Consider the following 10352-nt stretch of genomic DNA (forward strand, 5'->3'; position numbering starts at 1 on the left):
TGACTACTGCAGTGTGGCCTGGTCAAATTGTCCCACCACCACAAAAGATATCATTGTGAGACAACACTAAAGAATGGCCAGAATAATCTTAGGGTAGACATCCACTGACTACGTATTTAGTCAGCTTACGTAACTGGACCACTATTGAGGACAGATGGATAATTCAAAGATGCAAATTAATCTACAGAGCACTAAATGGGGAAGCTCCTGAATACCTGACACTCTTGTTCAAGAAAGCCAGTGATACTCACAGCCATCAGACTAGATCTGCAGTTTATGAGGGGCTGTTAGTAACTAGAGCCAAAACAAGGCTTGCACATTAGAGCTGTTGAATGGAACAGCTTACCAAAGAATGTCAGGCATACTTCATCCAAACATTCCTTTTCAGCGCAATCATGAAGAGCACCCAGTTTTGCTCAAGAATAGTTAGTATACAAATATCGACTGCTTCAGGGGTGGATGGTAAAACTATTTGCACCGAGGTGATTTCTCAACAGTGATATGCCCCGAGACGAAGTCGAGGGGCATGGCACTGTTGAGAAATCACCGAGGGAAAATAGTTTTACCATGACTCGAAAGAAAGCAGTCGATATTTGTTTTATATCCCTCTCAGGCATTTTACTAGAGTGATGACACAAGGTTCCCTTTTGGAAATGTGTAGGCTTAATCAGTTCTATGCCGTGGCAGGGCAGCAGTGCATGCAGCGCGTAGCGAACGACACCGCTGCGCTGTGCAATGTAATAGGCCGCCGTGTATTTACCGTGGTTGCATCCTCCGAGCTATAGAGACAGCGTAGAACTGCGAGAGGAGGTCTAGGAATAGAAGTAGGCCTAAAGCAGCTTCGTTATCCAGATCATCTTCAAAATCCGTTTTTATGCCTCCGCCACGAAGTGTCGCCGGAGGCATTATGTTTTCGGGTTGTCCGTCCTTCCGTCCTTCCGTCCGTCCTTCTGTCCGTCTGTCCGTAATCAATTTTGTGGACAGCATAACTTAAAAACTGTTTGAGGTATCCTAATAAAACTTGGCAGGTATATGTATGAGGGGGTGAAGTTGTGCCTATCAACTTTTGGGTGCAGATACTCATGGTCAAAGGTCAAAGGTCAAGGTCAAATGCTCAAAATTTCACTATTTCCCCCATATCTATGCAATGCCTGATGGTATTTTCTTGAAACTTTGTGTATACATGTATTACCCAATAAAGATTCTCTAGTGAGAGTTTGGGGTCATGAGGTCAAAGGTCAAAGATCAACTAAAAATGTAAACATTTCACTTTTTTCTCCATATCTTGGAATTGGTTCAAGGTATCTTCGTGGAACATAGTAAATATGCATGTACTGACTGGTAGTGATTATCTAGGGAATTTTGGGGTCATGAGGTTAGAGATCAGGGGGGTCAAAGGTCAAGGTCAACTCATTAGATTTTACTTTTTCCATCATATTTATGCAATGCCTGCCAGATTTTTCTTGAAACTTGATGTATACATGTATTACCCAATAGAGATTCTCTGGGAAGTTTTTGGCCAAAAAGTCAACTTCAGGTCACAGGTCAAGTGAAAGTGCTAAATTTCAATTCTTCCTCGATATCTCAGAAGTGGCTCAAGGTATCATCATGAAACTAATATATGCATGTTGTGCCTGACAGTGATTCTCTTGGGAATTTTAAGGTCATAGGGTCAAAGGTCAAGGTTCAAAGTTCAAGGGTCAAAGGCCAGGTCAAGATGCTAACAATTTACTATTTCATACAGAAATTACACTTTTTCTCTGTACCATGAAAATTACTCAATGCATAGAGACTCATGAAAGGGTCAAAAGTCAAGTTAAAGTCCCTGAATCCCCTAAATACATGCTCTCTTAGAAAATGTAGCCATTCATCCAATTAAGCCTTGTTAAAGGAAAGTGGACGTTCAACACTTTATAACATGTCAACATAATATTTTGCCATTTAGATGAAACTGTCATCACACATTGTCAGGACGTACTATAGACCTAATAGGAGAATCATACATTATGGCGGAGGCATACCAGTCACCATAGAGACATTTCTAGTAGTTTCCTAAAATAATTCCTTAACCATACCTGATATATTGTACTTCTGCTGCAATTTACGAAATTCCTCCGTTACTTGAAGCAGTCATCACACACACCATCACACCACAGATTTCTGTCATATCATTGGCACTGCGCTAGCTAGCCACTGTGCTGTCGCTGTAGCTACTGCAGTATCCCTAGCTAGTAGGTACAGTATCGTTACTACGTGCACTGCGTACATTCTAATGTGAGAAATTTAGATATCGATCACACAATAAAGATTGCGTGCAGACCGTGGATTCCCAAATGTACTATATCATGCTAGATAGTAAACCTTTGCACCGCATTCAACTGCTTGTAGATAGCTACCTGTAGTAAAACTACCCCATTTTCATGCTCTGTACAATCATATTGCAAGAAACTTTACATGAGGGATATAATATGAACTACCCTTTCTATTTTTTTTGGGGGGGGGTGGGGGGTGGGGGCAGTTCTCTAGAGGAGGGGGTGGCATGTTACATCAGATATATTGTATTATTACATGTTTTGCAGTCATAGACTGCATGTTATTTAATCTGTTTAATTGTTCTACAAATTGTATTCTGCATATGTTATTGTATAGTTTGTATTATGACAATTTCTTTTGATATTTATGAATATATGTGTTTATTGTCTATCAAGCAGGGCCTCCACTAACAACAGTGTTCAACTCACTGATGGAGCCACCCTATGAAAACACGACTGATAAATACATGAATAAATGGTCTTACATGTCCAGTTGGCATAAAATTGTAATCACAAAATATGTGGTGTATGCAGAGTTAGAAATGCCATTACTGAGCAGTGTGGCGGCTATATTTATGGCAACCTACATGAAATGAGGAACTCTTTTTTATAGATAGTTACTTTACTGCAATGTAAATCGTAACAATTGCTTTCTATTCACAGAACAAGATGATGGACTGGATGAATTGTCGGCCATTATCTCCAAGCAAAAGAGGATGGGGCAGCTCATTGGCCAGGAAGTTGATGAGCACATAGGTAAGGCCATTAGGTTCATCAATGCCTGTTCAATTCAATTTAATTCAGTTCAATTTATTTGGCACAAAAAATGATAAGTACATTTTGTACCCAGTAAAAATAGAAGCAATGCGTATACATACATGTGTACATGCACATGTTTAACAAATCAATGCCATCACCCCTTTGAAGCAACTTTTAGAACTTGTTAATGGGGTTCAAAAACAACATTTATACAAGGTGAATAGCTGATAGTAAAACATATTGTAATAAAAGGTAAAAAAACAACAACAACTTAGCAGTGATCATATAATGGATGAGAAGCAGATTTTCACACCTGCTCTTCACCATACACACACCATGCTCAATCACACACAAAAACATACACACAAACACACATATTCAGATACAGTGCAAGGATCCAAGAAGTGGAAAGAAAAAGAAATTTAGTGACAAACAATTACAATCTAACTCAGTCATGGATAACAATTTCTTCAAAGTGTGCTGTTTAGATAATGTTCTGAAGCATGAAAGTGTTGTGCTGGACTTGAGATCTGGACTAATTGTATTTCATTCACATACGCCTGTAAAACAGATTGAATGAGTCCCAACTATCAAATGGGCTAATGGCATTCTCAGACTATCTCTTACACGAGTAGAGTAATCATGGAAACATGAATCAAGTTTAAACATATGAAACAAAATTGGGAGAATACCTTTGTGATACTTGAACATAAACACTAATATATTTAATTGCACAAGTTCATATGTAGGAGGATTTCTTAACTTGACAAAAATTGGTTAACTTGAACTGCGAGAATCGCTCTTAGAGATCAATCTTATTGCTCTTGTGTAACAAATGTAATTTTTCAACAAGGGTTTTGTATTTCTTACCCCATATTTTATTACAATAATCAAGGTGCGGTTATATGATTGCATGATATATGTAAAGTAAATTTTTTCTAGGTACAAAATATTCCAATCTAGATAATACTCCAACACATGATATTCTTGAAGAAATACTTTCAATGTGGTGTTTCCATTCAAGAGACTCATGGATAGAATTACCAAGAAAATTAATGATGTGAGTCACATTTTCAATTTTAATCAAATTCACACTTTAAGGAATATTTCTTAAAATTCAGAAATAACTTGTTACATTTAAACCATTCATTCAGCAATTGTAGCTCATCATTCAAAATAGATATAAGTGTGATTACTTTTCTATGAGGATGTAATACAATGATGTCATCAGCAGAAAGAGAAAATTTCAAAATTTTAGAGCAATTCACAATATCATTTACATATACTAGAAATAACAGTGGCCCCAGCACAGAGCCTTGAGGTACACCAAGGTCTGTACCTCTCCAAGCGTAGATTCGACACCATCGACCATCACATATTGTTTTCTATCGAACAAGTAATTTCAAAACCACTGTAGAGGTAAACCTCTTATTCCATGTCTAAGCGTAACTTTGTTTTTTCATTTTCGTTTTGTATTTCATATGACATACTGAAATTCATCTTTTACATACAGAGCAACTTCACCACCAACTTTACCTGGAGTTCTACAAATATATATATTTTTTTAAAGTAAACCAGGTTTCAGATACTGCCATGACGCTAAAACTGAAATCAAGTGTAGCAAGAAGGGTATTAACTTGATCAAAGTTTTTTTCTTTTTTTTTGCAGACTTCTTGCATTGACATAAAAATAAAAGACAGATCAGAGTTGATATGTTCATGCTTGGCATAGAAATCATAGCTGAACATATATTTACAGTCAATATCTGAAAAATTTGAAATAACTTCTTGACTTTCATCATCATTATCTATTAAAAATGATTGGTAATTCACTAAATTGATAGTGAAGAGGTTAATCTTTAATGATTCAATTTTACTTATACTGATTTCTTTCATTAAATTGAAGTAATTATGGATTGTCGACGAAAATTCATTGTCAATAATATGATTAAATGGCAGTGCATATGAAGCACAGTTCACACAAAGCCATGACTGAGAAGAAGAAGCATCGGTATTATCACACTCACACATTCACACACACGGATGCAGTTACTATACAACAAATCACAAAAATAAACAAAAATATTGGTCAAATGAATTATTATACCCCCGCATACACAAAGTATATAAATGGGTATATAGAAATCAGCATGTGGTCACTTGGGCAGGTCCGCTGCAAATCTTGTGTTGCAGACTCCTACAGTTTTGAAGCAATTTAGATGAAACTTTGGTTACATGATGACATTGAGGTGTAGATCATTGTGCAAGACATGCTTTTTGTGTTTGTTGGAGAAAGCGTTGCAAATTACTTCCACAGTATTTATGCAGTTTGTTTCAAATTTGGTATGTCTAATGATCTAAGGTGTAGTTATGGAAGACATTCTTTGTGTTTGTTCCCTGACAAGGCATTGCCATGGTAACTGCATATTTTCTTGAAAATCTTGTGGAGTGAACTTCTTCCACAATTTTGAAGCAATTGAAATCAAATTTGGTGGACATTATGGCATTGAGGTATACTGTAAATGTGGAAAACCTTGGTTGCATTTCATGAAGCGTTTTGTCCAACAAATTTGTCGGATAAATTAGCTCTCAGCCCATCATATTCAAGGACTTCAGTAGCTTATGACAATTTGTCAGAAAAAAAAAAAAAATTTAACAGAAGGGTTCATAAAATGCCCCCCCCCCCCCCGATTTGTGTGTATGCCAGACAAAGCATTGCCATTGTAACCACAATCTAACCAAATCCTTGTGGAGCACACTACATTTACATCCACAGTATTTAAGCAATTGATTTCAAATTTGGTATGTCTAATGATCTAAGGTGTAGGTTATGCAAGACACTCTTTGTGTTTATACCCGACAAGGCATTTCTATGTTAACTGCATATTTTCTTGAAAATCTTGTGGAGTTAACTACTTCCTCAATTAGGAAGCAATTGAAATCAATTTTGGTAGACATTATGACATTAAGGTATAGATGTGGAGACCTGATTTTTGTGTTTGCCAGTCAAAGCATTGTCATGGTAACCACAATTTTACTAAAAACTTGTGACATTTGGGGATTTCTATATCAACTGGGGATGTACAAGAAAGAGCACAGCAGACCTGATCAAACTCACAAGGTACTTATAAGGTACTACACACACACACACACACACACACACACACACACACACACACACACACACACACACACACACACACACAAGCAGAACCTTTTATCAAACACTGGTTCAATTCTTTTTCATAGGAGTCTGAGCTGCTGGAGCAGGGGTATTAATTATCTTCAGTGATAGTTCTAGTTTATATCTCCTACAACATTAATATCATATCTAAACAATAAATGGTAGTGAATATACTACCAGATATCATGGTAAGTTGAAATGAACAAAATAGCGAATTACCCAAGGTGACAAAATCAATATATAAGAATAATAATAATAATAATACATACAATTTCTATGACACTATGAACAAGGTTCATAGTGTCGAAAATGTTCCATGGAGTTTCAAAAGATTTTCCTTTGTGTGCATCTTTCTTTTCACAGTTTTGTTGTCTGTGGTCTTCACAAAGACTGTTCTCACATCAGATTGCTTCACGAGAGGCTGTAAAAGTAGTTGCTGTTTCTTTATTACCCACTGGGATGCAAGGATATTTTCTGATATTGTTACTGAAATCATTTTCTTTAAATCATGCAGTGGAAGTAAAAAAAGAAATACTTTTGGAATGTTAAAGGGTGTGTACAGTTCTGGTTGAGGTGAGGATTTAGCTTTTAACGTTTTGCAAGATATTCAGAAACCACTCTATGAGATGTCAAAGAGCATGCAATTCTAAGAGGTATCAAAAGTTTATTTGATGAAAATCGGTTTTGAAATGGCTGAGATATCCAAAAACAAGGTGAAACAAAGAGATCCTAATAAAAGGCGTGGCCTGTCGCCTTTTATTATTATCATTTTATTGGATATCTCAGCCATTTGAAAACCAATTTTCATCAAATAAATGTTGAATCCTTCTTAAAATTACATGCTCTTTAATATTTCATAAGAGGTTTCTCATTATCTTACTTAAGAATGTTCAAAACATGAATTCCCACCTCAACCAGTACTGTACAGTCCCTTTAAATTCTGGGAGAGAGCCACAAAGTCAGACAAGAAATGGTATTTATGGTACTGTTTGCAGATGTATCGACTGTACATTTTCACAAATGAGACGATACTTAAAATAATAACTGTAGTAAATGTACAGCAACAGCAAAATAGCAGCATAAACAGCAGCATAAATAGTCTGTGTCTGTGTTCTGGATAGATTGTGCCAATTGCCCAGTCTGAAAATTTGTTGTTGGGCAGTAGGATATGGCTTGGGAGGTTTCACAATGGGGTGCATTGTGCTGTTGGTCATCCAGATAATTAGAATCATCTGATAATTAGAATTCACTTTAATAATAGTAATAATAGTTCGTATTCTTATATCGCCTTTTCCACTGGATACAAAGTGCTATGAGATGTCATCCCTGGTCGCCACAGGAGTTAAAATATACGTATGTGACCCGCTACAACAAAAGGATCCGAAAGTTGCTGACGGCTGAGCCAAGAAAATCGAGTTTGAAGTCAGATCATCAAAATCAATCAAAACCATCAAATTTTTGTGTTTGACATAATTTTGTAGTCTGATGTTTTGTTTATTATGTGCTGAAATTTCGAAGCTAAATGATCAAAGGAATGGTAAGAAATGCACGTTTTCTGAGCCATGATTTTCCAACTTTCAACAGAACAGAAACGTGTCCGAACATTTGGATTTAGCACCACAGATGGACTCCGCCCCTAGCAACAAGGGAGTGATCTTATTGGTCAGTGTGTGGCATGGTTACTGATTGGTCGTGCATAGACCGCTGGCGCTATGCTTGAATGAACATCACAGAGGTTGCTAGGAGCATACCTTCTATTGTCAAGAGATGAAAGCTGTCTTACCTCCCCTTGATCACGATTGCGTCGGAAGGAAAACTTGACGGTGGTTTTCTCAAAATGCTAATTTCCTAGACCAATCGACATGCTCTCATGAAATCATTGATATCTCCACAACAGAGTACTGTTATGAGTCATGTAATATATGAAATTAAAGCGGAAGAATAAGGGAATAATGTCATGTCATTTTCAGAAAATTGACCTCCCCAGACTTTCGGATCCTTTTGTTGTAACAGGTCACATATACCAGGCAGTGACAGTACAAGTCCAGTGCATACATAGGGATTTCAAAACAAGTAGGTGTTTAAATTTTGTTTGAAGTGATCCAGTGTTGGTGATGATTTCAGAAGAGGAGGGAGCCTGTTCCATAGCCTGGGAGCAGTGTAGAGGAGGAGGCTACATTGCCAGCTAGTTTGTTGGTGCGTGGTTGGGTGAAGGTAACTTATCGATGAAAGACGAGTGCAGGAACACTGCTAATGCCACATTTACACCACATGTCCACTTCATCCCTGTTTGTCCAAAATGTGGGCAGGTGAGATATTCTCTGTTATATCTCTCTTTAGTTTTGTTTCTAGTTTTGTTGCGAAGGTATCCTAGCTCCAGTGAACATGTAGCTATCAGACTTTGTTCTCACTGCATCTGGCAGGGCTAGACTAAACGTACAGTTGTACATGTATTTCCTGTTGTGTCTCGCTGCAGACGGCTACAGACTCCATATTTTGTTACAGCCTGGTATATGTTGTCATGTTTTATTGAGCTCACCAGTTTTACTATGGCCTACTAGGTTTCTCACCAGCACTGTGAAATTCTGGGTCTGTGATCAGTCCAAATCTGTCGCATGACGCTGCCCATTGTATCATATTGTGTATTATAGAATGGGTAGCGAGAATGCTGCGATCTGATTGGTCGAGAGCTGTGTGTTCATTTTTACTGGCCGCACGCTGAGTCACAGTGGTAAACATGTTATCGCGCACTTAGCAAGAGTACGCGTACTTGTAACAAAGGTTCGCGCACTAAAGCAAGCGTTCGCGCACTCAGCTTGGCCATGCATCCAGTAAAAACTTATGCATGGCTGGCCATGCATCCAGTAAAAACCGTAAGTACGGGTATGCATGCCCTTTACGGAAAGCCAAAAGGAAATGCATCCAGTAATTTTGTCATCGGGTAACACGATAGAAAACTGGGTTTTTGACAAGAAAATTACCCATTCTATAAATCAAATGACGCACATGTCTTTTCGTGCGTCAGTCGGAATATAGTGTGCATGCGGTAACTATAGAATTTAGCCTAAACCCACTCGGCTTCGCCTCGTGGGTTAAGCATTCCATAGTTACCTTATGCACACAATTCCGACTGACGCACTCAGACCTGTGCGTCATTTGTATACTATTCATCAGCTGCTGAATTAATGTGAGGTCATCTACAGGCTTAATTTAGATGAAATGTTATTTGTTGACAATGAGATGTGTTGAATTTAATCTAGCAGTGAGACATGGACATGATAGTTGTCAGAATCAGTTATTGATTCAGATCATCACAAACATACACTCATTCTACTTGTGCTACAGTCCCACCTATGGTGTGGTATGACATCAGGGGAATTAGCTATGTATGACCATGTCTGCAGCTGCATCTAAAGTCCAGGCCTGACCTGGGCTGTGCCATATGCAGCTAGCTAGGCCTTAAAGGGAACACAAACCCAAAGAGCAATGTGGATTGAATAAAAGCAGTAACATTAGTAGAACACATCAGTGAAAGTTTGAGGAAAATCGGACAATTGATGCAAAAGTTATGAATTTTTAAAGTTTTGGTGTTGGAACCGCTGGATGAGGAGACTACTAGAGGTTATGACGTATGGGAGGACCACAATATAAAGAAAATATAAAAGGAATTCCACAAAAATTCACTTTTCTAGCAAAATGAAAGAGTTCTTGACAAACGCTTTCAGAAAGCAGGGGGAATAAGTGCTACCCCTAACATATGTCAGTATCAAGTTGATGGAATATGTAATTTTCATGAAAAATGAATTTTCATTGAATTCCCTTTTTATTTTCTTTATATTGTAGTCCACTCATACATTATAACCTCTAGTAGTCTCCTTACCCAGCAGTTGCAACACCAAAACTTTAAAAATTCATAACTTTTGCATCGATTGCCTGATTTTCCTCAAATTTTCACTGATGTGTTCTACTAATATTACTGCATTTACTCAATCCACATTGCTCTTTGGGTTTACTTTCCCTTTAAGTCCTGGACAGGCCCACATGCAATGCCCTTGACGCAGGTTAATGAAGCTGTACACCAGCAGGTCACATGAATAT

At 37.7% G+C, this 10352-nt stretch overlaps 1 protein-coding gene across 1 annotated transcript in view; it reads left to right on the forward strand.

The window, feature by feature from the left end:
• Positions 1 to 4587, forward strand: part of LOC139712266 (syntaxin-8-like) — a 104421-nt gene extending 99834 nt beyond the window's left edge. Inside the window, exon 6 of the mRNA XM_071624107.1 lies at positions 2976 to 4587. Within this exon, the coding sequence (XP_071480208.1) occupies positions 2976 to 3142 (167 nt within the window). The 3' untranslated portion in view covers positions 3143 to 4587. The remainder of the gene's footprint in view (positions 1 to 2975) is intronic.
• Positions 4588 to 10352: the final 5765 nt, after the last annotated feature.

This window comes from Diadema antillarum, unplaced genomic scaffold (assembly GCF_040938485.1).
Source record: "Diadema antillarum isolate AM-2024a unplaced genomic scaffold, OU_Dant_1.0 seq00001781_RagTag, whole genome shotgun sequence".
Lineage (NCBI taxonomy): Eukaryota > Metazoa > Echinodermata > Echinoidea > Diadematoida > Diadematidae > Diadema > Diadema antillarum.